This window comes from Balaenoptera acutorostrata, chromosome 13 (genome assembly GCF_949987535.1).
Source record: "Balaenoptera acutorostrata chromosome 13, mBalAcu1.1, whole genome shotgun sequence".
NCBI classification, from domain to species: domain Eukaryota; kingdom Metazoa; phylum Chordata; class Mammalia; order Artiodactyla; family Balaenopteridae; genus Balaenoptera; species Balaenoptera acutorostrata.
In genome coordinates this window covers 52,601,587-52,626,633 of record NC_080076.1, presented here as the reverse complement: position 1 = coordinate 52,626,633, position 25,047 = coordinate 52,601,587, and the positions used below count along the sequence as shown (strand labels likewise).

The 25,047-nt window shown below is 41.9% G+C and overlaps 1 protein-coding gene across 4 annotated transcripts in view; it reads left to right on the top strand.

Moving 5' to 3' along the window:
• Positions 1-25,047, top strand: part of LAMA3 (laminin subunit alpha 3) — a 241,800-nt gene that overhangs the window by 161,286 nt on the left and 55,467 nt on the right. For 3 of the 4 annotated variants that reach the window (XM_057527325.1, XM_057527324.1, XM_057527327.1), the window contains 8 exons: positions 2,097-2,210; positions 5,736-5,845; positions 8,279-8,359; positions 15,164-15,270; positions 18,138-18,188; positions 19,092-19,243; positions 24,610-24,720; positions 24,835-24,946. In XM_057527325.1, the coding sequence (XP_057383308.1) occupies positions 2,097-2,210; positions 5,736-5,845; positions 8,279-8,359; positions 15,164-15,270; positions 18,138-18,188; positions 19,092-19,243; positions 24,610-24,720; positions 24,835-24,946 (838 nt within the window). Of the gene's footprint in view, positions 1-2,096; positions 2,211-5,735; positions 5,846-8,278; positions 8,360-15,163; positions 15,271-18,137; positions 18,189-19,091; positions 19,244-24,609; positions 24,721-24,834; positions 24,947-25,047 lie in introns of those variants that run through there. The other variant, XM_057527326.1, reaches the window with a different exon arrangement.

Sequence of the window (25,047 nt, the reverse complement as noted above, 5' to 3'; positions counted from 1 at the left end):
CTTTAAACTTCCTGGCTGGTACATGTATATTTACAGAGAAATAGATCCTATGGCTGCTGAAGTAGCCCTGGAAACTTGATAGAGACATAATTTCATCATTTGTACTACAAAAGTTTATTGGAAAAGTTATCCTGAAAAATTATCACTTAAGAAAACGATTAGTTGCAAAGCCTCTTTACTGAAATAATATATTAGGATACATTCATTTTCACTTAGAATAAGTCTTCAGTACAATCTAATTAGTTGAACGGCATTTTATGTTAAATCTGGAGTTTGTTTGCCTTATAGAGGTGAGAAAATGGTTATATTTCAGTAACTGACAAATGTTCTGAGAGTCACATGATGCATAACTCTTGCAGAGTACTTTTCTGTTTCTAATTAAGAACAAATTAAGATGGGTGATTTACTTTAGCCAGGATAGACCATCCTACCCCCCAAAGCATATTTAATTAAGGCTTTTACTGGACATGTTGTCATAATCAAACCAGATATATTTATTTATTTGGATAATTTGTTCTTTACCAAATTGGATTATTTTATAAGCGTGTAATGTGATATATGGTGACAATTATAAGGCACTTGTCACTTGTTAGTAGAGATTGTAGATACGATCACACCACCACTGGCTGAATTTCATTCAAATGTATCTCTCAGTCGTGCTTTCAGCTCAAGAACATTCCTTTCATATTTGGATTCTCCTTTAGACAAGCCTATTCATAGAACACATAAAGTAATCTAAGTTTTTGCAATGCATTCTTTTGCCTAAACATGGTTCTTAATAGCTGAAGGGAAAATTATATTGTAAATGATAGTATTGTTATTGTGTACGATTTGGAATCATTGTGTCATTTTTGGAAGGAGCTTCTAGCCACAACTGGAATATTCCACTCTAGGGAAGATGTGAGCTTCTTTCTCCCCCAGTGCATTGGCTTCTTCCTCTCCCCAACCTGGCCAGCTAGAGACCTTTAAGGCCATGGATGAATGAGAGCAGATTTCCCTTGACTGTAACCTCAGAGTCTCATAGACGTACGTGCTGTTTAAAGAGATTAGATAAAAGATGATCTTTTATGTTGAAGTATTAATTTTTCCTGATGCTTTAAAAAAAAAGCTGTATAGGAGATCAATGAAAGAAACTAGGGATAACATCTGACTTTAATCAGTGCACATTTGGCTCTGCCAAAATAAAGAAAATGCCTATCATTCTCTTTAAAGACAGAAATCTAAATAATTTTTAATGGCTGGTATAATAATACTTGCTTTTTTCTATTGGGGACATTCTTCACTAGAATCTTTTAAAAAAAAATATCAGTTCGTCAAAAGAAAACCGTAATTCTTTTCATCCACATGAAAAATAATCACGTGCGTTACACTGGAAAGAGACAATTAGTGGAGACAGAATTAATCGAAGCAGTATTGAACAAGAGGAGACCGCACTCAGGAGACTTCCTCAGGCTGGGTCTTGGTGTTCAATCGGAACCAAACATCCCTGCCGAGTTCTGTACTAGGATGCAAGCTGGTTGCTTTCCCTGGGGTTCCCTGTAGCCCACAGACCAGTGAGTGGCAGTGAAAGGGTCCCACCAGTTCTGCCATTGCTGTATAGAACCCAGTGAAAACCCCATGTTTCCTCCTCCTCCCATACTGCTCCCCACCAGCCCAAACCCACACTTGGAGAGGGACTGGCTACCCAAAGAGAACTTGAACTTGAAGGGATTTGCTCAGAGGTCCTCCCCCCGAAGGACTGAGGTCCTGATCCTCTGCTTTTTCAGCACTCCACCCCCCGACTGGCCCTCAAAACCATTGGTGGGAGGAGGAGAGACATCCTACTTCCATACTCCCCCCCACCCCTCCCCCCGCTCTGATTGCCCCACCACACGTCTCCAGCGCGGGCACCAACACACACACCTACCATGGTGTGAAAACAACAGAGAAGCTGACCGAAAAAGCAAGTGGACCTGGCTCACATTTGAAAGTAGAGATCCACATACCAGCTAAAGGAGCGAAGATAGAAAGGTGAATCCTTGACAGTCAGAATGGTCACCTGCTTTGGATGATAATTTCTTTCTCTGTATTGACTAAATGCTCTGTTCGAAAAATAGGGTTGTAGCCCTGGATACTATCGGGATAACAAAGGCTTATATACCGGACGGTGTGTTCCCTGCAATTGCAACGGACATTCAAATCGCTGCCAGGATGGCTCGGGAATATGCATTGTGAGTAAATTGATGCTCTGACGCTACCAGCAGACAATCTATGTCTCCCCATCCCCCTCTACTAGGCCCTGAGATATCAAATGTTGCATCTCCTACCAAACCCTAAATACAGGTTGCCGTGTGAACGCAGGGGTCTCCAGGTAACCAAGCTGAATTATTTTCCACTCACTTTTCCCTCCATTTTAACGTGTGCCGTCAGAGAACACCTGTCTGAGCAATTCAATTATACCTTAGATTCTAAATCTCTCTCATTAGATGATAGTAGTGGGTAGATCCTGGGCCTTAACTCTTGCCAGGGTATAATAAACCAGAGCTACTACTTTGGACCCCAGTTTTGTTGGGGTGACAGGAGGTCGCGAGAGGAGGCCTCATGGCTGTCAGGTAGCTCCAGAAAGCAATGAGAGGAGGAGGAGATGGTAAGAAGGGCTGAGGGCATACACTTGCTCACCGCCACGGCTGCCGAGGCAGTGGGTTTATGGGGGAAGACAGGCGAGGGCAGTCCCAGTGGTTTACGACTTAGCCACCGGAAAACTATCTTCTTTTGGAATATGTTAGAAAATTCTCCCACAGAAAATTAGATTCTCGGGAGATTTTTCTCATGCATCCTGACGCAGAACAGTTTTGTTCTGCTGGTTTCCTCCCTGTCCTCAGAGGTCCTCTCCCTGGTGGCCAGGGCCTCCCCGATTAGAGGGAGGACGGACAGTTCCAAGGAAAGGAGAGCTCACCAGTGCCCCCAGGAAACCAGAGCTGCCGCTTCTGTTGTGCTGTTTGGAAATACATTCTCCTGACGCAGGTTTCCTCTGCATTGTGTAAGGCAACTAGAGTGTGTTTCAGCTTTTTGAGTTCCTAGACTATTTTATGCGCGTTTGGCATGTCCCGGGGAACTGTTTCCTCTGCAAGATGGGACAGGCCAGGACAGGAAATTGTTGTAAAGAGCCTGATGGAATATTCTGTAGGATCTTAACCTTATAAGTTCAAAAGGAATAAAAGATGTTGGGTGATGTTGTCTTCCAGCTCTTAGGTATCTCATATAATAGTTTGTGTTTCATACTGTATGATGTGTGTAACCCAGGTAGACAATTTCATGAAAAATACTTATCTTGTCATTAAACCGTTGCTAGATGTCGAGTCCACTTTATCAAAACTGCCAGTGGTTCAGCCACCGGTGAAAAGATCACTCGTGAGAGTCATAATTCATGTTTTAATCAAACAACAAGATTTTCTTTCCCACTTTTCTTTGTAGCTCCATCTACACTTGTCCCTAATGGCCATGTAGCCTCTAGAAACAATTCATTCAGGGAACGCTTCCTGAGTATTTGCTCTTTTGGAAGGGACTGAGCAGAGTGCTGGGGGTTAAAACCATCGGACATAATCCCTGGTTTCAGGAGGCTTGCTGTCTCGTGGGGGGATGTACCTGTGTGCACACATGCATGTATGCACCTGCACACACGTACACACACGTGTACAGGCACACAGGTGCCGCTCAATGGCAGGCAGTGAGTGCTGGCACTGCTCTCCGTCGTGGCCCTCGTGTGGGAGCTGAGGATGCAGCCCTCATCCTCAAAGAACAGAAACGAGGAAACCAAGCACCTTCCACTAGCAGATGGGACGATCTGCAGATTGGCCTCCGCCTCTCAAGGTCCAGAGTCAATTTTAAAATCTGGGACCTTCACACATGTGCAAATCTCCCTGTCGTTTCAAGAATAAGCTTTGACGTGTGAAAAGAAACCAGCCCAATCCCTGGCCAGTAAAGCAGTGTGTGTCCAGTGGGGAGGGAGCTGGAGGTGGTGATGTATCCCGTGGGTGCTGTGGGCTGGAGGGAGCTCTGATGACGGGCTCCCTTCTCTCCACCAAGGCCCTGCCTCTCCCTCTTCTCCTGGCCTGCTTTCTCCCCACTTCCCCTGCCTTCTGTGCCCCGTCACCCCTCATCTTCCCCTCCGTTCCCAGTCCCTTCCCCTTTCTCTTCTCATCCTCTCTCTTCAGTTTTCCTCCTTTTTATTCCCTGTTGCTGGAGCCTGTCTCCCCCCTGCCCCCAGGATGATTTATCTGCAACTCACAGCTGACCCGGGGGCTCCCCTGAGGCTCCCAGCCAGATGTCCACACTCCTCGGGCGGCCTCAGGGCCCCCTTGATCTGCGCTGCCGCCTCTCCCGCCGCATCCCGCCCCCTTGCACTTCACCCTGGGGAATACCAGCTGCTTCGCATCGCCCACACGCGCCGCTGTGCTCCTGCAGGACTGAGGTTCTGTGCACACTGATCCATGTGCCCAGGATACCCTTCCACGCTTCTCCACCCAGCTCACTCCTCTCCTTCTGTCCCCACGCAGGCATCATCCCCTCCCCTGAGGCGCCTCCTGCTCTTGCGACATGCTGCCACACCTTTGTCATCGTCTTTCCCACATTATATTGAAGATGTCTGTTCACAGGCTTCTGTCTACCCCTGAGTCAGGGTACTGATCCATCTTTGCATCCCTGGTACCTAGCATAGTTGGGCATCTAGTTCGTGCCCAGTAGATGTTTGGTGTCCCATGGAGTTCGAAGAGCACGTGCTGTGGGAGTGGATATGGATTCATTCATTCATTCATTCACTCATTTACTTATTCACAGTAAAACAAGGAAACCTGATAGGCAGACGCCTCAAATTTGCAGGACTGATGAAGACAGATTCCGGGGCAGATACTTTCAACTGAGGTTGAGGGGCATTTCAGACATTCTTATGGGACTTTATCAAGCAACTCATGTTCTAACCCCCTTCTATACACTCCTCTCCCTGTGCCCCCAATAAAGGACCAGAGTTCAGAGGGATTTTTCGTAGGATACAGGTGGCCTCACTGCAATTCTTGTTTCTCCACGTTCTTGTTTCCCCAGTGTTTTCAGCTCAGAACTAAGTAGAGACAGGACTAAAATAGCTCTCTTCAGGCAGTTCTTTAAAATTGTCATTTGGAGTTATAAAAGAAAGGAAAGTAATGTGGAAAGGTAAACACTTAGTTCAAAAGAACAGATGTTTCTGAGAGAGTCAGGGCAGCCGAGCAAAGTAAAGGAAGCTGCCAGCACCCGCATCTGATGCCCCTGAGAGACTCCTCTGTGCATCCCACAAATCCTCCCAACAACCTTGGAAAGTGGGCATTATTTTAACTGTACATTTTAAGAAAATTAGAATTGTATGTAAATCACACACCACTAATAATTGATTTATAGAAAAACACTGAGGCCCAGCGAGGTGAAGGGACTTGCCCAAGATCCCACAGCTACTAAATGTTAGAGTGGGATTTGAACCCAGCTGGTCTCACTTCATTTCATGCTGCCTCCCGATGGTAACACCAAATAGCTAACAGAAGGGCACTTCCTTTTTTTTAGCACCAACAATCATTGGCTAGATAGGAGAAGCATGTGGTTAGCAAAACCAACATCACTCTGTAGTGTCAGCAGATTTGAGTTATAATTGTGTGAGTAATTAAGAAGACAATGATCTCAATAGCAGTAAAGGTAATAGGCTGTTATTAATTTTACTCTTTATCTGTCCCAAGAGCTGCCAGCATAACACTGCCGGGGAACACTGTGAGCGCTGCAAAGAGGGTTACTATGGGAACGCTGTCCACGGATCCTGTAGGGTCTGCCCGTGTCCTCATTCAAACAGGTACTGTGGAAGTTTGAAAATAATCCATAGAGAGAGGAGGTAGTTTGGTGGGTGCCTAGGACTGTGGAGGGGGTGGTGGGAGGGAAATGGGAAGTGACTGTTGAAGGGTATGAGGTTTCTTTTAGGAGTGATGAAAACGCTCAAAAATTGCAGTCATGCTTGTACAATTGTGTGAACATACTAAAAGCCATTGAATTGAACATTTGAGATGAGTGAATTTTATGGTATGTGAATGCTATCTTAATAAAACAGTTTTATTCAAAAAAGAATAAACAAGAAATGCAAACCAGAACCAAAACAAAAACAGACTTTCCAAGTTGTATGCTTCTGGGTTTTGCCTTTTCCTCTTTTCTTTTGCTGTTCATTCAGCCCCATCACGAGGCTGCCCTTCTCTGGATGCTGGGGAAACTGCCATAAAGAAGGCTGGCAAAGACTCCGATCTCATGAGGCTTTACCTGGAGAATATGAGGAGAGGGGTGGGGGTAATCATCACACTCAGTAAATACGTGCACAAATCAATCTGAAGTATAATTTCAGATAGAAATAGGTTATGCCATTGATAAAAGGGTAATGTTATGGGTAGTGAGTAGATTCTTTACAGAGGATGGTAGGAGGGCTTTCTGGAGTTGTTGGACGGGGACCAATGAACAATGAGATGGAGTAAGCCGTGGCATTATGATGAGGGTCCAAGGCAAGGAAAAAAAAAAAAAAAGACGAGAAAGCCCCTGTGATGATGGGTTTGTGGACAGTAAGAAAGCAAGAGTGGCTGGATGGCAGTGAGAGAGAGACGGCCAGGAGATGAGGTTTGCGGGGCAACCAGGATTCAGATCCTGTACCTTGCAGGCTAGAGTAAGGCCCTTGGATTTTATGGATTTTATCCTCAGTGTGATGGAAGCCACAGGACAGTTCTGAGCCGCAGAGAGATGTGATCTGCGTCGTCATTCAGGCTCCAGTAAGGCCCGTAGACTCTGTGGGTAGAAAGGCAGCATTTTCCTTTCACGATAATCCAGGCTCTGCTTGGCCTTGGCGCTTCGTCAAAGTCTCGCTCATCATGACGTGTTCACTGTGGGTCCAAACAAAATATAACAGGTAACTAAGTGAAGCAAGATTTGGTTTGGAAATCAGAATGATGCTGATAAAGTATCAGTAGTGCACAGGCTCTGGAACAGTTATGGACCACAAGGCTGATTGATAATTAGCCAAGTTAGTAGAGAAACTGGGTAAGTCAAAATTATCAGAGGTCACCTGCCCAATGTGGCTTTTCTGGAGATGCATATTTGAAATGTGCATCCTGGTTTGCTCTCTGTGTATTTGATACTCGTTAAACCTGCCCAGTCCTGTGGCTTTATTTGTAAAGGGATCTATCACTTGACAGTTGCCCAGGCTTGTTTGAACAGAAGCTAGAGAGAATAAAAAGCAGCAAGATTTTCACGGGGTGAAATTTTGGGGGGAAAGCTGTTCATCTTTAGTTGCAAAGCATATTATCATCAAGGTCAGCTTCTAGCTTCTGTGCAGTTTAAGTAACATTCAGTTCCTAAGATTTATCAGTAAAACCCTATTTTTTCTAATTCTCCTTCTGGCGATATTAATACTGCTGACAAATTTCTAACTGTCCCTTTAGAGGTGTAACTGTATCTAATTGGCCAAGAGAAGCTCCCCAAATAAGAATTCTTTTACCAGCCAAAGATAAATGGAGTTATTTCCCCTCAGATTTATGTCAGTGTAATGTTCAGTAGTCACAGACATTCCATAAGGAACAAGACTTTTTCATGGTCTCTTCGTTTAATTTTTTTTTTAAAGAAGCTTCTCAAAATACACCAGTTAAGAACTGAAAGGGAATTGAAATTCCAACAGCCTGATTGGAAAAGTGTGGAAATCCCCAACAGCTGTGCCCACAGAAATACCTGGGCATTGAGCATGCTCTGTGTTTTAGTCGCCTCTGAGGCTCTGAGGGCCTGGCCCACCTACCACTGTTTCTTCCCAGAAGGGATTGTGCCCAAGATAAAAGAACTAGAATAAACAAGGAGAAAAAATTTTTTCTTTAAAGAATCAGAACTCTCTGTTCTTTTCTTTCTGCCTAGACTTGTTTTATTCCTTCCTTGTTAATTCTGGAAAAATGCTGTCCTAATCATCTCTTCCAAAGTGTGTTACTTTACTGTCTTAAGGGAAGGAATGTATTTCTCCAAGCCAAAAACTGAAACCAAGTAAATGCCTTCAGTCCTTATTCAGCCACATTTGCCTGATGTCAGCTGAAGGCATTCATCATTATCTCTGCAAGTCTTGATGGGCAAAATTTTCTTCACACAAAAGGTAGCCAGACACTTGGTTTCCAATTTCACTTAAGGCAAGTCAGGTTCTTTGTGGCAAAAAATAATGAGCGTAAAGTCTATCAGCTTATGTTTTTACTGGGGCTTCTCTCTGTCTTTCTTCAAGTTTTGCCACCGGCTGTGTTGTGACTGGGGGAAAGGTGAAGTGCTCCTGCAAACCTGGATACACAGGAACACAATGCGAAAGGTGGGTGCCGCCCCTCCCCCACCCCCTTCTCTCCTCCCCCGTCTTGCAGGTAGGGGTGGGCTCTTCCGGCAGGCTGCTGCAGGCACCCTGGCTGTTAAGTGGGGCTCTGCTGGGTTGAGGCTCAGAGCTAGGGCTGGGGCTGCTGGTTTCATTGAGGCTGGAAAAAAGTCTTGGGAAAAATACAAGCCTGCTCACTTAGTAAATCATTAACTTCCTTCTCTTTCTTGTTTTGTACCTGTTTCAGCCATTTGAGAACGAGGTCCAATATGTCCTAGTTCTATACGCTCCAGCAAACACCCGTCTATATACCTAATTATACCCCTAAAAACCCCTACTCCCAGGCACACCCCTACATACCCCCCCAACATGTATCTATATACTCGTACCGCCATATAAACTCATCCCTACATACTCCTATCCCCACGTATACACATACCTACTTGCCTGTACACAAACGTACAACTCTGCATACTCCTACACACGCACACATATCAGCAGCCCTAGATATTCCTGCATACACACCCCTCTTAATGCCCACACGACATTATGAACACTTGCAGGACAGCCTGTGTCTCACTCATTTCTGAACCCCTAGTGCCTAGTGTGGTACTATTCATATAATAGGTGTTTGTGAAACAAAAGAATACATGTTACAAAATGGAAAGTACATACTTGATCATAAAGGGCCACAGAGCCAAGCTTTAGTTTTTCCTGAACAGTATTTCATGATTAGCTACTATGCCCAGGGCACTGCCAAGTATAGTGAAGGCTGTAGAAGGTACTTGTCATCTAGAGGGGAAGAGAGCACACATATATCTGGAAAAGTAACAGTATAACAAATGAATCATATGGATAACATTTTAAAATTTAAAGTAACTTTAATATAAGATCAATACATAATTATTATAGAAATGATGTAATACAGGTGAGCAAAGAACTAATATGTACCATACCCCTGCAACTGCCCTATGCTCATGCCTGCCCACCTACAGTGCTTGTTGTATGTTCTTACAGATCAGTTCTACATGCATAGACTGTTTCTTAAAAGAAAAAGGTAGATTCCTATTTTTTATTTTATTTTATTTAATTTATTTATTTATTTACTTATGGCTGTGTTGGGTCTTCGTTTCTGTGCGAAGGCTTTCTCCAGTTGCGGCAAGCGGGGGCCACTCTTCATCGCGGTGCGCGGGCCTCTCACTATTGCGGCCTCTCTTGTTGCGGAGCACAGGCTCCAGACGCGCAGGCTCAGTAATTGTGGCTCACGGGCCTAGTTGCTCCATGGCATGTGGGATCTTCCCGGACCAGGGCTCGAACCTGTGTCCCCTGCATTGGCAGGCAGATTCTCAACCACTGCGCCACCAGGGAAGCCCCTAGATTCCTATTTTGTTTTCTGTTTTGTTTTCTCATCTAATAGTATGTTAGTAGTGTATTTCCGTATTAATAAGTGTTCATTGATAACATCATGTCAGGACCAGGAAGTTCCACTGAAGTTCCATAATCCCCCACTACTGGCCTTTGAAATAGTTTTACTGTTTTTCATTCAAAGCAGCACTAAAAGTGAATCCTTTTAGCTAAATATTTGTGTACATAAATCCTCAAGATGTAATTATAGAAGCGATCCCTTGGGCCAAAGCCTAGGGACATTTTTCAGGCTTTTGATACATTTTGCAAAATTGCCCTCCAGAAAGATTTTATCTGTTTACCATCCTACTAGCAGCAAAAGAGCAACTGCCTGCCTCCAGTGGATATTAAGACTGTTCACTTTTTAAAAATATTGCCAGTTTGATAGGGAAACATTGTATGTCATTTTATTTTACATTTTTTGGTAATAATTAGACTGGATTTTTTCATGTGCTTATTGACCATTTATAAATCTTTTTTTTTTTGAATTGATTTCCAGGTCTTTTACCCATTTTTTTCTAGTGGAATGTTCTTTTATTTTTTTGTTGATTTGTACAAATCTTTTAGAGGAAACTAATGCTTCATACTATATATTGCAAATATACTTCTCAGTTTTGTTTTTTCATTTGTATATTTTTTGGTTTTGTTTTGTCAATTCTAGATCTGCAATAGTTAAGTTTTATTATATTTGTACCTACTCTTTTATTCTTTAGGGTTTCAGCCATTAGTGTCATGCTTAGAGAGGTTATTTAAATGTTTATGCATGTTTTGTTTTAGTACTTTTCTGGTTTTATTTCTTACATTCAAATCTTGATGTTGGTGAAAATTTGGAACCTCAACTTTTTTGTGGTATTGCATCTCACAGGGCAGATAGATTTAGGGTCTACATGTCAGGCAAAAATTGACCGGAGCTGGCATAACCTTGAGTAGCCCAGTGTCCCATGTCTCAGTAATACAGGGGCCATATTGCATGAAATGCACATGTCATTTGGTTACACCCAGAACCACGCTCTGTAGGGTGAAACAGTCACTCTAGGAGAGGCACAGGGAAACTAGACCAGCTGGGGGAATAGCAGGTTCACATCTCCCATGTCACGCTCACTGCAGGACGTGTGCTCACCGTGGGGACAGTCACTCCAGCTGTTCTTCCCTTACACTCATGCTCTCATCCTCTCATCCCTCTTTGGCTAAGTACCTTTAGTTGAATTCACTAAAGCTAAATGTGTACAGAATTTCTTTTTTTTAATTAGGGCTTTGATTTCAGATTTTATTTTATATTTTAGTTTTTATTTATTTTTTTGGCTGTGTTGGATCTTTGTTGCCGCGCGCAGGCTTTTTCTAGTTACGGTGAGCGCGGGCTACTCTTCGCTGTGGTGCGCAGGCTTCGCATTGCGGTGGCTTCTCTTGTTGCAGAGCATGGGCTCTAGGTGGCTCAGCAGTTGTGGCACGCGGGCTCAGCAGTTGTGGCTCATGGGCTCTAGAGCGCAGGCTAGGTAGTTGTGGCGCACGGGCTTATTTGCTGCACGGCATGTGGGATCTTCCCGGATCAGGGCTCGAACCCCTGTCCCCTGCATTGGCAGGCGGATTCTTAACCACTGCGCCACCAGGGAAGTCCTGTAAATGTGTACAAAATTTCTATACGAACTTGGATTTGTTTTGTACATTTTATTTGGTTCTTGTGCCATTATCACTTCTGTATCATTTCTGAAACTATAAAATGACTTTGACTATTTGGTTAAGCAAGACTCCCCTCGTAACCCTTATTTAAATTTTTTCCTGGACCATTCTGGCATATTATTTTTCTGGATAACGTTAGAAGAATTTTACTTAAAAAAAAAAAAAACAGAAAATTAATTCAACTGGATTTCATAGTAAGGGAGGGCTACTCTAGACTGGGTTATCTGAAACATTTTATGGACAAGGTGGGACTTAGGTAGGTCAAAGGGATGAATAGAACCCAGTGGAGCTGGGAGGTGGAGGGATAAGGCAGCTCATGTCAGGGAAGTAATGCAAGAAAGTCCAAGGGCCTAGAGTGTACCTGCCATGGGTGGAAGGAGGCAGTGCCTTGTTATGGGCATCAGCTGAGGGTCTGGACACTATCCTATGGTAAAAAGGAGCAATTCAAAGTTCTTCTATTTTTCATTTCTGCAGGAGGAACATTGCCCACACTTGCCTCACATCTATTATTCATTCTTTCCTTCAATGAAAAATGGATGGAGATCCTAGTATATGCCTGGCCCTGTGCTAAGCATTAGAAACACATCAGCAACCAGAGCACAGACTCTGCCCTCAAGGGTTTTCCAGTCTAGTGGTGGACAGAGGTACAAATAAGCTGTTAGAATAGAGAGAGAACATAACCGGGCTAAATCAGGCTGCAGCAGGAGGGGCATCAACCAGCCCTGACGGGTGAGGGACGGAAGGGGCAGCTACACTGAGACAGCAAGGACAGCTGGGGTGGGGAATGGGCTTGGGAGGGTCTTCCAGGCTCCGTGATCTAAAAGCTATGCAACTCCCACCTGAGAGAGGCTTCCTAATTTAATCCTCCTTATGGTTCTGCACAAACAGTGAAGTGGAAAACAGCACCAGGCTGGAGGAGACATCCATTTGACAGGCAGCTGATTTGAAAAGGGAAATTCTTAATTAACAGTTTTCTCAGCTTAGGTTTGTTAAGTTTGATGTCTCAGGAAAGCAAGCTATTGTTTTTTTTTCTAAAACTTTTCCACAGCTTAATGCCATTTTAATGTCAAATTTTTTCATTTGTTAACACTTACTGAGCATCCACTCTGTGCCAGGCTGCCAGGCGTCATCTGGCACGAGTGGTTAACTATGCAATGATAAATACAAGCACAGAGTAAGGTGAAAAGTAAGCATATATGCAGGAGCTAGCTGGGCAGAGGTGGGGAGGGAATAGGAAAGGCTTCCCTCCTCAGCCCGTGCTCTGGGACACATTTCTCCCTTGGCCACTCAGAGCCACAGATGACAGACGTGCTGTCTGCTCTTTATTTGCTGTACCAATGTCATCTATGAAATCAGGAAGTTTTAGTTTAGTCCATTGTGTTTAGCACTACCATAAAATGAGAATAAAAGAACCAGTTATTTCTCATAATTGGTAACTAATGCTTTGCAAGATTAAGGAAGAAGCAGAATCAAACTTCCTGAATATTTATGTAACTTTAAATTAGGTATTTTGTAAATATGTATCTTTTACATAGAAAGTTTAGATATAGGTGAGACATCTAAAGAAAAAGTATTTTAAACCGAGATCTTTTGCGTAGCATGGTTTGTTAGGCAGAATATGGGGCCGGTCACTTCAAATAAAGCCCTATTATTAGGACAACCTGCTTAGTAGACTTGGATAAGCCACCTCAGCTTAGTTACCTTCTTGATAATTAGGGAATACATGTGTTTTCTGCTTCCTATCCATTTTCCGAAATGTAGAATTCCAAATGACACCAATTACACATACATACATATATATGAATATTTCATCATGTCTTAAAGTAACAGTAGCTACCTTTTACTGAAAGTCCACTATGTGCAGGCATTGTACTAGATTCTTTACTATATTATCTTTTATCTTATATCCATCTACCAAAATAGGTATTGTTAGTACAATTTTTCATTCATTCAGCATATACTTATATCTGACACCTAATATGGGTCCAGGCATTATCCCAGGTGCTAGGGATGCATCAGTGAGCAAAACAGCCCCCCCCCCAAAAATCCACATCCTCATGGAGCTTAACATTTTCATAAGAGGAATAGATGAAGAAATGGAAGCTTGAGGGGTTAAGATAACAGCCCAAGATTACATGGACTGTGGTGGAGACGGAGATCTAGCCAGATCTTCCTGATTCAAAACCCGTGTCCTGACTTCCCCGGTGGTCCAGTTGGTAAGACTCTGCGCTCCCAGTGCAGGGGGGCCGGGTTCGATCCCTGGTCGGGAAACTAGATCCCACATGCCAGCCACAACTAAGAAATCTGTAACCCTGCGTGCTGCAACTAAGACCCGGTGCAGCCAAAATAAATAAATAAATTTCTTTTTTTTAAAAAGTATCTCCCATTCACTTTGTTATACAGCAGAAACTAACACACCATTGTAAAGCAATTATACTCCAATAAAGATGTTAAAAAAAAAAACAAAAAACAAAACAAAACAAAAAATCCGTGTCCTTTGCACTATATCACCAGTTTATCCATTGGTAAAGCATATGTAAATTGCCTCAAAGTTCTTTGATGAAAAGCTTAAACTTGAGAAAGTCAAATGCCATATTTCCTTGATTCTGTCAATTCCATTGATGATAAACCACCATGCACACATCAATTTAATGACAATTTGTGGGGGATAGAGTGGGAGTGGAATTTTGCTAATGAACAGAAATATTTTAATTTACATCCCAGTTCCAGAAACATTAACATGTGTTTGTGTTATTTTTTTTTAAATTTTATTATTTATTTATTTATTTATTTATGGCTGCGTTGGGTCTTCATTGCTGAGCGTGGGCTTTCTCTAGTTGCGGCGAGCAGGCTTCTCTTTGCGGTGGCTTCTCTTGTTGCGGAGCACGGGCTCTAGGCCTGCAGGCTTCGGTAGTTGTGGCACACGGACTTAGCTGCTCTGTGGCATGTGGGATCTTCCCGGACCAGGGCTCGAACCCGTGTCCCCTGCACTGGCAGGCAGATTCTTAACCACTGCGCCACCAGGGAAGCCCTGTGTTATTTTTTGAAGGAAACAGAAACTCACAATCAAGGAAATATGATCTTTTACCTTATAAATAAGGAAGTGAATTCTCACTACTAAATCATCTAGAATAATAAAGGCTCAGGCCAAGGTGGCAGTTGTAACTGCTCAGTTGTTTAAGCCCCTTATGTACATCACTGCAGCAATTAGAGCAAATAAATGTGAATTATGCAGACTTGAAATACACAATAGGAAATATTAATAAAATCCCCCTTTATGCAAAATATTGAAATTATATGAATTTTACTTTAATTTTTTTCTTTGAGGAAATTAGGCATAAATTAAGCAGTGTGTATTTGTGTGATATCTTCAGGAACACAACTCTTGCGTAAAATTCACCCACCCCTGATTTCCGTATTGGTCAAACCACTGGCTCCTGTATGCATTTTGTTCACCTGCCATTTGGCTGTCGGGATGATTGAGGACCTTGTCATCTGGGGTGTCAAGGAGGAAGGGAGCAACCTCTGCCTGCCTCCCCTCCTCACCATTCTCATTCAAGTCATAAATGGCTCTGTACTGAGACACATTCACTCTTGCAAATCTATGTCAGCCCTTCCTCTCACAGGGTTACAATATCCCAAACAGGGAGCTAGAAGTTGAGAAATTGGGTGGAATAAATGATGAGCCCTTTGGGTGTTTCCCCTCTTTTTCTGTATTCTGTGTAGGTGTGCACCAGGATATTTTGGAAATCCCCAGAAATTTGGAGGCAGCTGCCAACCATGCAGCTGTAACAACAACGGCCATTTGGGCAGTTGTGACCCCCTGACGGGAGGTAAGATCGACTCACACCTCTGTTAACCTACCTTTATCAAACTGGTATAAAATAGCTGGCAAAGAAGCCAAGCAAGCATTTTCAGCAAGCACACACACAATTCCAGCTAACAAGTTGTCCCCTTGTTTTGACAAAGTTGGGAATGCTTAGGTAGTATTCACAGGTTTGGTGAATAACTTACTTCAAGTAGGTTTTTTTTTTAAGGTAAATTGTTTTTAAAACTTCACTAATTATAGCCAAAATAATTTCAGACCCTATTTTGGTGATTTTTGCTGAGATCTCCCTTTGACGTTATAAGGTAATCATTTCATCAGCTTCCTTCGTGTATGTATCTGAAGAAGTCAGACTGCTCTTTTCTCTTAAAGCAATAACTGTTCTAGGATGTGGGTGTATAATTGAGATGGATTTTACATACCAAGGAAAAAACATTAACTGGGAGTTAGTATAGGTTCATTAGGAAAAAAAGGAAGTTGGAAAAACAGGAAGACTCTCCACATCCTTCTTTGATGGAGAATATTAATGTGGTTTATCAGGAAAATGCCATTGATATAGTGCAATGCCAAATCCTTAGATAAAATCTCTCATCTTATAGACAAGATGAAGAACTAAACCCTGGATGTGTGGATTAGATCCATTCAAGTGACTGTTCCCAAAGGAATGCAGAGTAAATGGAGGCTTATCAGTCTAGAACAAGGTGTCTGTTGTCACGTTTGGGGCTTCATCTGGGCTCTGTCTTGTTCAACATCGTTGACTTGAATGGAAATATAGAAGGCCTGCCCACCCAGTTATCAGGTGACACAAAGTTGGAGGAGCTAGCAAATGCCTCCTATGACACATTTAGAATAAAATAGGGCCTCAACAGCCTGGAATGAGGAGCCAATTCTAACCAGACAAAATTATGTTGGGGTAAGCATGCAGTCGGTCCTATAGTTGAATGGAAAAAAAAAAAAAAAGTTTGTGATAAATGAGACGTGGCTAAGGTTTCAGTCAGCGGTGAGTTCAATATGAATCAAGAGGGTAACGTGGCCCCTTAGACGCCTTGTACTATCTCCACTGAGCTCTAGTGTCCAAAACCAGGTGGCCTGCCATTGTTCCCTGGTCCGCTGCCCATGCAAGTCCCCACGAGGGGCCCGTGTCTTTACAAGGCAATAGACAAGCTACAAGTTTGTTCAGAAAGAAGGTGAGGCTGTGAAGGGACTTGGAGCTCTGTGACATGAGGAAGGACTGACAGACCAGGACGGTGGGAAGGAGACTTGGATGGATCTGGAAGGCACATGTGTGGGAGAAGGGTGGGTCTTGTTCTGTGTGGCTTAAGGTATGGAGAACTCACATCCAGGAGTGGAAGCTAGAGGGAGATCTATTTTAAATCATTCTGAAAAAGAAGTGTCAAATGTTTAAAGATGAGAAGGACTGGTTTAAAAGGAGGTGAGTTCTACTGTCACTGGAGGTGTTCAGGAGAAGTTTCGACATCAGACACATCGTACTCGTGAGATGAATGCCTTTTCTAATAACAAAAGTAACCAACCTAAAATGAGGATGGGAACTATTTGTTCTAGAAATGGAAGGAAATGCTCACATGTGAGACACGTTTGTTCCTGTGAGCTTTTTTCCCTCTTTTTCATTCTTTCTTTCAGTTAATAACGTACAGATTCCTTGGTGGTCAAAACTCAAACTCGTTGAGAAAATTGCACTGATAAATCAATCCTCCTCATAAGCCAAGTCCCCCGTATATTGTGTTTGCAGGAGTTTGTGAAGGAAATAAAACCATGTTTCCTGCCTGTAAGGCATTTATGGTCTAATTGAGGAAATAAAAGTGACACAGCTATATGTCCATATAAGAGTGAGTAAAAGATTTTTTGAAAAGGACGAGTAAGAGAAACCTATGATTACATATAATAAAATGTCTACAAATATACTGTGAAGAGACACTTATTGTCTTTGAGTGGTAGGATCAAGGATAATGTTTTATCTCATTTTGCTGATTTTCCCAAATTTTCCATAGTGAACTTATATATATTTTTTACAATTAAAAATAAATGTGGTTCAAAACGTATGTGTATACACACAAGGTGTGACTGCTGAGAACACACCTGAAAGCCTCCCTGTAGCATGTCTAGGAAAGTTTCAAGCTTAGAGTTTTCCTTTAATAAAGTCAGATGATTTTTCACAGGAGAATGAGAGGGCATTTCAGCGTAAGAATGCATGGTATGGGGAAAGGAGTAGAAGTGGGAGGAGTAAAGAATGTCCAGGGATGACCATTAGGCTTTCCTGTCTGTAGCTGAGAACCTCAATATTCAGCATATGTGAGTGGTAGGTGGTGGAGTCGGTCCACTAACTTTGTGTGCATATCTCACTTACAGCATCTGTCACACTGTTGTGAAATGTGCCTGTCTCCCCCATAGGACCATTAAACTACAGGACAGCAGAGACTTTTGCCTTGCTATCTTTGTATTCCCGCCCCTAGCACAGGGCCATGGCACACTGGGAACGCTCAAAGGTGCTCAGTGTTTATTGACTGTTCTTGAATGATATTAGAAGAGACATCAGCAGTTGTATAGGAGGCTACCAAATGAGGACAACACTAATGATTAAGAGTTTTCATTTCATAAGAATGGCATGACCCTTTGTAGAGAAGAAACTGAATATATAATCAGAGAGGCCACAAGAGAAGTTCCTGTAGCAAGATTGCTGGGAGATGAGACAGCTCCCCAAGCAATGGCACTGAGGAGGGAGGGAAAAGGGAAGAGCCGGCAATGCTGTGTGGTCGGGTGACTGAACACAAAGCTAGCTCTCCTGAAAGCCAAGTTAAAAAGCACATGAAGAGTAAGTTTAACAACGCTGTCTTCTCTGGTTACTCCTCATTTCAGACTGCATAAACCAAGAACCCAAAGACGGTGGCCCTGGAGAAGAATGTGACGGTGAGAAGAGAAAGGGCCCCCTCCTTTCCAAGTTGTGGGGTTCAGCTTAAGATCCGTGAGCCCTACACTGGGACATGCAGTTTCGAGTCTGGGAAAGCAGTGGAGGGAGGTGGTGGAAGGAGGGCTACTTAGGGTCACCTCCAGCCTCTGTCAGCTAAAATCTGTATGACCTCGTGCAAATGACCTTACTTCTTCAAGCCTCGGTTTCACCATCTGTCAAATGGTAAAACTGAGGTTGGTAATAACTATACCAACCTCATATAGCTGTTGGAAAAATGCTTATAAATCCCTTACCATGATTCTTGGTAAATAGCAAGCACTCAATAAATAAAAACTATTTATTACTCTTTTCCCACATACAAAATAAGCAGCAAGTTGAATAGATTCACCATTTCTTTTTTTGCCCAGTTTTATTGAGATATAATTGACATGCAACGTTGTATTAAAGTATATAACATAATGATTTGATATATGTATATGTTGTGAAATGATCACCACAGTTAACTTCCATCACCTCACACAGTTACAAATTTTCTGTCTTGCATTAAGAGTTTTTAAGATCTACTCTTCTAGCAACTTTCAAATATGTAATACAGTGTCGTTAACTATAGTCGCTGTGCTGTACGTTACATCCCAAGAACTTACTTATCGTATAACTGGAAGTTTGTACCTTTTGACCGCCCTCACCCTTTTTCCCCATTCCACCATTTCTTTGTCAAATGCCCGCTGTCTAGAGATCTCCCTTTTTCAGCATCTGCGTCTTTCCCGGAGAAGTCCAGGATTGTGATTTTTGCCTGCGATGGGCTATGTGCGTATTAACTGGGCGGCACAGCCCCGGGGCTCTGTTTGCATTCCTGTGGCTGCAGCCCACAGCACGTGTGCCTTTGATTGCAGCCCCCACAGATTGTGACAGCTGTGTGATGACGCTCTTGAACGACCTGGCCACCATGGAGGACGAGCTCCACCTGGTCAAGTCTCAGCTGCAGGGCCTGAGTGCCAGCATGGGGACCCTGGAGCAGATGAGGCACTTGGAGACCCAGACCAAGGACCTGAGGGTAAGTACCCTGTGGGTCCCGCATGATGCCTGGCCCAGAGCAGATACTTGGTGAAGAGAGATGCTGCGTGAACAAATACTCCTCACGTGAGAAAGGGGGGAACTTGACTCCGCCTAAGGCTCAGGGGGGCTGTCCTCCTTCCTCTGATCTAAATGAAGATTAGATTTTTACTGGTGAAAAGTACCAGTGAACACACAAAACTAACACTTCTAAGTGAACATTCCTTACGTACTGAATATTTCTGGGCTCATTTTTCTCATAATCTTTAGCTCACTGTTTTGCATTTGGAAGACTCGTACGAATTTGAGTACGGTTGTTATTAATTCTTCTTTAAATGTTTGATGGAATTTTCCAGTGAAGCCATGTGGGCCTGGGATTTTCTTTGTTGAAAGTTTTTTTTTAAAATTAAACTATAAAATCAATTAAAAAATAGATATGGGACAATTAGGATTTATCTATTTCTTCTTGAGTGATATTTAGTAGTTTGTGCCTTTCAAACAATATTTCTATTTCATCTAAATTACCAAATGTGTTGCAATACAGTTGTTTATAATTTCTCCTTATCCTTTTAATATCTGCAAAATCTGTAGTGATGCTTTCTCATTCATTCTGGTTGTTGGTCATTTGTGTCTTATCTCTTTTTTTGATTATTCTGGCTAGAGGTTTATCAATTTTATTGATCTTTTTATTTCATTGATTTCTCTCTGCTGTTTTTCAGTTTTCAATTTCATTGACTTCTGTTCTTATCCATATCTTTTCTTCCTTCTGCTTGCTTTGGGTTTAGTTTGCCATTCATTTTCTAGTTTCTTAAGATAAAAGCTTATTTACTGATCCAAAACCTTTCTTAATATAAGCATTTAGTGCTATAAGTTTTCCCCTAAGCACTGCTTTAGCTGTATTCCACACATTTTAAAATGTTGTGTTTTCATTTTCATTCAATTCAAAAGATTTTCTAGGGAGTTCCCTAGTGACCTAGTGGTTAGGATTCTGAGCTTTCACTGCTGTGGCCTGGGTTCAATCCCTGGTTGGGAACTGAGATCCCACAAGCCACGCAGTGTGGCCAAAGAAAAAAGAAAAATTTTCTAATTCCTCTTGTGACTAGAACTGTATTGTTTAATTTCTGAATTGGGGATTTTCCAGATAACTCTCTGTTATTGATTTCTAGTTTAACTCTTGGGGTCAGAGAACATACTTTATGATTCCAGTTCGCTTAAATGTGTTGATGTCTGTTTCATATCTCAGAACATGTACTATGTGCAGTTGGAAAGAAGGTGGTCAAGAGGGTATCCTAAGAAGTACTAGGGCCGAAAGTGCCCCACGGGCCAGAGTCAGGCTCCCTGGGGGGAAAACGGGGGCTCTTCTGCCTATAAATGGAGGCTGAAAAAGCAGCCTTGAAACTTTCCAATTCCCATTGTTGGGCAATGGCTGTATGAGAACCTAAGAAAGGACAACCTTGCAGCCAGGATGTGGACAAGACTCACAAACCAGGATCTGTGGTGAAATGTGACATTCTCACTATCACCATAATGTGCAAGTCCTAAGCTGTCAATGTAACGCCTGGTCCTGGACTGGGGGGTCTGGGGTGGGAGTGATGATGACCACAAGATCACTGGACAGGGCACAGAGAGTGCAGGGAGAAGAAGAAATCTCCCTCTCGGAAGGAGCCTGCAAACACTGTAACAGACAGGTAATAAGAAAGACATGCAGCAGAAGCAACAGTCAAGTGATGAGTTCCCTTTAGAGAAAATGAAAATCATAGGACAATCTGAAAATTACTTTAAAGAATAACATCCAGTAGAAGGAACAAGAAATTAGAAAAAAAGTTAAAACACCAGAAACCAAACAAGAAGAGGTAAATATGAAAAGATCTAAGTAAAACTCATGGAAATGAAAAAATATACTCAAAGTAAAATAAATCAGTAGATGAGATAAACCCTAAGCTAGACATAGTGAAAGAGGGTTTGGGGAACGTTTAATAAGTGCTTTTGGAACGAGGGCTGATTGTAAACCATTAGTGGCTATGGTTGAGTACATACAGCAAAAACTAATGCTAGAAAACTGGTTCTTTTCCATCCCATTAGGGTAATTTTAGTGCATGGTTTGCAGGCTTAATATGGAGAGGAGGGGGGAAAGTATGTTTTCAGAGAAAAAGAAAAGCCACTTGGGTTACTTTGATGTCATCAGTACAACCCTGCATTTTTTTTTTTTAATATTTGTTTACTTATTTATTTATGGCTGTGTTGGGTCTTCGTTTCTGTGCAAGGGCTTTCCCTAGTTGTGGCAAGCGGGGGCCACTCTTCATCGCGGTGTGCGGGCCTCTCACTATCGCGACCTCTCTTGTTACGGAGCACAGGCTCCAGACGCGCAGGCTCAGTAGTTGTGGCTCATGGGCCCAGTTGCTCCGCGGCATGTGGGATCCTCCCAGACCAGGGCTCGAACCCGTGTCCCCTGCATTGGCAGGCAGATTCTCAACCACTGCACCACCAGGGAAGCCCCAACCCTGCATTTTTTCAATGAAGGGAAGGAAACCAACATTTTGGTATCCATCCTATGTGCCAGGCTCTGTGCTAAGTGCTTTCCTTACGTCTCACAACATCCTATGAGGAAAATAGTGTTATTTTTATTTCACAGGCCTGTAAAAGCTAAGTAACTTGCCTTCAATCACACAGCTAGTATGTGGTGGTTCCAGAAGAATTCAAGCCAAGGTGAAATTCCTTTTTTTTTTTTTTTTGGCAGCTTTATTTGCAATAAGCAAAAATCAGAAACATCCCAAAAGTCTGTCAGCAGGTGAAGGCATAAATAAATGGCTGTACATCTACAAAGTGGAATACTAGTTTGCAATAAATTGTAATGAACTACTGATGCATGGGTGAATCTCAGAATAATTACTCTGACTGAAAGAAGCCAGACCAAGAAAAGTTCATATCCTAATGAGCATGTGTGTTTATGTGTGACAATCATAAGTTGTGCACAGTTCTAGAAAATGAAAAGTAATCTAATAGTGTTTGTTCCTGGTGATGGGGAAGGAAGTGTCAGGGAGAATCGGGGGGAGGGGTTACAAGGGGCATGAGGAAATGTTTCTTATCTTAATTGTGGAGATAATTTCATGGGTCATGTGTCAAAACATATCAAATTGTGTACTTCAAACACGTGCCTTTTGTTGTATGTCAGTTATACCTCAGTAAAGCTTTTAAAAAATCAAACGAACAAAAACAGAAAGAGCCTCATTGACCTGTGGGACAACGTCAAGTCACCAAACCTATATGTAATTGTTGTCACTGAAGAAAAAAGAAGTGAGTAAGGGGCAGAAAAATATTTGTGCATTTAACGGTAGAAAATGTTCCAATTTTGAGGCAAAACTATTAACTCACAGCTCTAAGAAGTCCTGTGAATTCCAAGCAGGATACAGAATAAAAGTCTCACTAAAGCCCACCATTAATTAATTGCTTTAAAAGCAAAAATAAGTTGACATACTTAAAAACAGGCTGAGAATAAAAAGATACATTACAGAAAGGGGAGCAGGGCTTCCCTGGTGGCGCAGCGGTTGAGAATCTGCCTGCCAATGCAGGGGACACGGGTTCGAGCCCTGATCTGGGAAGATCCCACATGCCGCGGAGCAACTAGGCCCGTGAGCCACAATTACTGAGCCTGCGCGTCTGGAGCCTGTGCTCCGCAACAAGAGAGGCCGCGATAGTGAGAGGCCCGCGCACCGCGATGAAGAGTGGCCCCCACTTGCCGCAACTAGAGAAAGCCCTCACACAGAAATGAAAACCCAACACAGCCATAAATAAATAAATAAAAATAAAATGACTAAAAAAAAAAAAAATTAAAAAAAAAAAAAAAAAAAAAAAAAAGAAAGGGGAGCAAAGGTAAGAATGACTTTTGTCTTCCTGTCTGCAAAAAATTAAAAATAAAACATCTGAAACAATCAGGGCATTGTTGCATAAATTCCAGTTTGTCCCCTAGTGCAGATTATAATAAAACAGGATTAATAAAATCTACATGTGTTAACCTGCTCTGTGAATGTAGAAAGTCACAGAAAATTGTAACCTTTTGTTGACAAAATAGCAGAATATCTACTCAGGAAAAATGTCAGTCTGTTTTTCTAGATTTGTATGAACTTGAGGAAAGTGTAAAAAAAATCCAACAGATAATTTTGTTCTCTGTAACCTCTGATGTCTGGGATTGGTGAGGGTTTTGAAAGTAGGGTGATTGATTGTCAACCATTATTCATACACAAGATGAAATTCTAAAGACCATGCTTTACCCACTATACTTCTTCCTTCTTATACGTCTACTAACACTCTTTAGAATGATGTGCCTCCTTTGCCTCCAGCAAAATTAAAATAGAACTCTCTTCCTGCAACATCACACAAACACTATGAAAATTCAGTAGGAATATGTACGAGAAGGCAACTAATTTTTTGAACGGTAGTATGTATGTGACATTTTATAATGCATTAGCCCACTTACCGCTGAAAACAACCCAGCAGCTTAATATTATAACCACCAATATACAGATGAAGGAGATAAGGCCCAGTGAGCTTATCTATTAAGTGGTGAACCTAGGGTGTGGACCTGAGCTGGAAAGCCTGTGCTCTTTTACCCAACGCTGGTTCTCGTGTGCAAATAGAGATGATAATTTTGCTTTTTCTTGTAAAAATTCTCAAGGTATTAACATATTTTTTTCCAAAAAAATGAAAATATTTACTACTCTAGATATTACATGAGGCAATGTCACCCTCTGAAAGTAATGAGACTGTTTAGTTCCCCAAAAAGGACAGGGGACCAGGATTTGGGTCCTGAAGCAATCAGTAATCACCTGTACTGCTGTGGCATGGATGGGTCACCCAACTTCTTTGGGCTTCAGTTTTCTCATTTTTTTTTTCATATTGAATAAGGGTATTCAATTAAATGAGCTACAAATGTCTCTCCTGCTCTATAATTCTTTGAATCTAATGAGTCCGTGAATAGAGTAGCCATAGGCACTTCTTTTTAGTATTATCAGGTAACATATAGGTTAAAAATAACTGAACAATTCTTTATAATAGAATCTAAACCTTAATACATCAAGGAAGTGGCATCACCCTCATTTCTATAAGGTTAGATCGTTAATTCAAGTAAAGTATCTCTTGTCTCTTCATGTTTTTAAATTTTACTACTTTATTTTAGAGCCATATCGCAACTTACATCAGAAATTTATTCTTCGTGTGGCCTATTTCAAAGAACCGTATTTTTTTTCCTAAGGATCAGCATTGGTCTTGCTAAATGAATCTTTTCACATCATCACCAGGTTTACCAAGTTGGTAAGACTTCCCTCCAAATTTCTACTCTAAAGTGAGATTAACTTTGTATTTTACTTTCAGAGCCAGTTGCTCAGCTACCGTTCCACCATTTCAGATCATAAATCAAAACTGAATGGCCTGGAAAAAGAACTGAGTAACTTGAATCGCGAATTTGAAACTTTGCAAGAAAAGGTAATGTGTTAGGTCAATAACATTAACTTTTTTTTTTTTTTTGCTTTCATAATATTGTTAGTTTTTTCCTCCCATCAACTTAATTTGTTGCTCATCAATTTGTTTTTCATATAGGTTCAAATAAATTCCAGAAAAGCTCAAACATTATATAACAATGTTGATCGGACAACCCAAAGCGCCAAAGAGCTGGACACGAAGATTAAAAATGTCATCCAGAATGTGCACAGTAAGAAGAGTTACTCAGCCCAATTAAACATCTTTCATATTACTTTGTAGCCTTTGTGGTACAAAGAAAGAGTTCAACATTATGAAAAAGAGCCTGTAGTG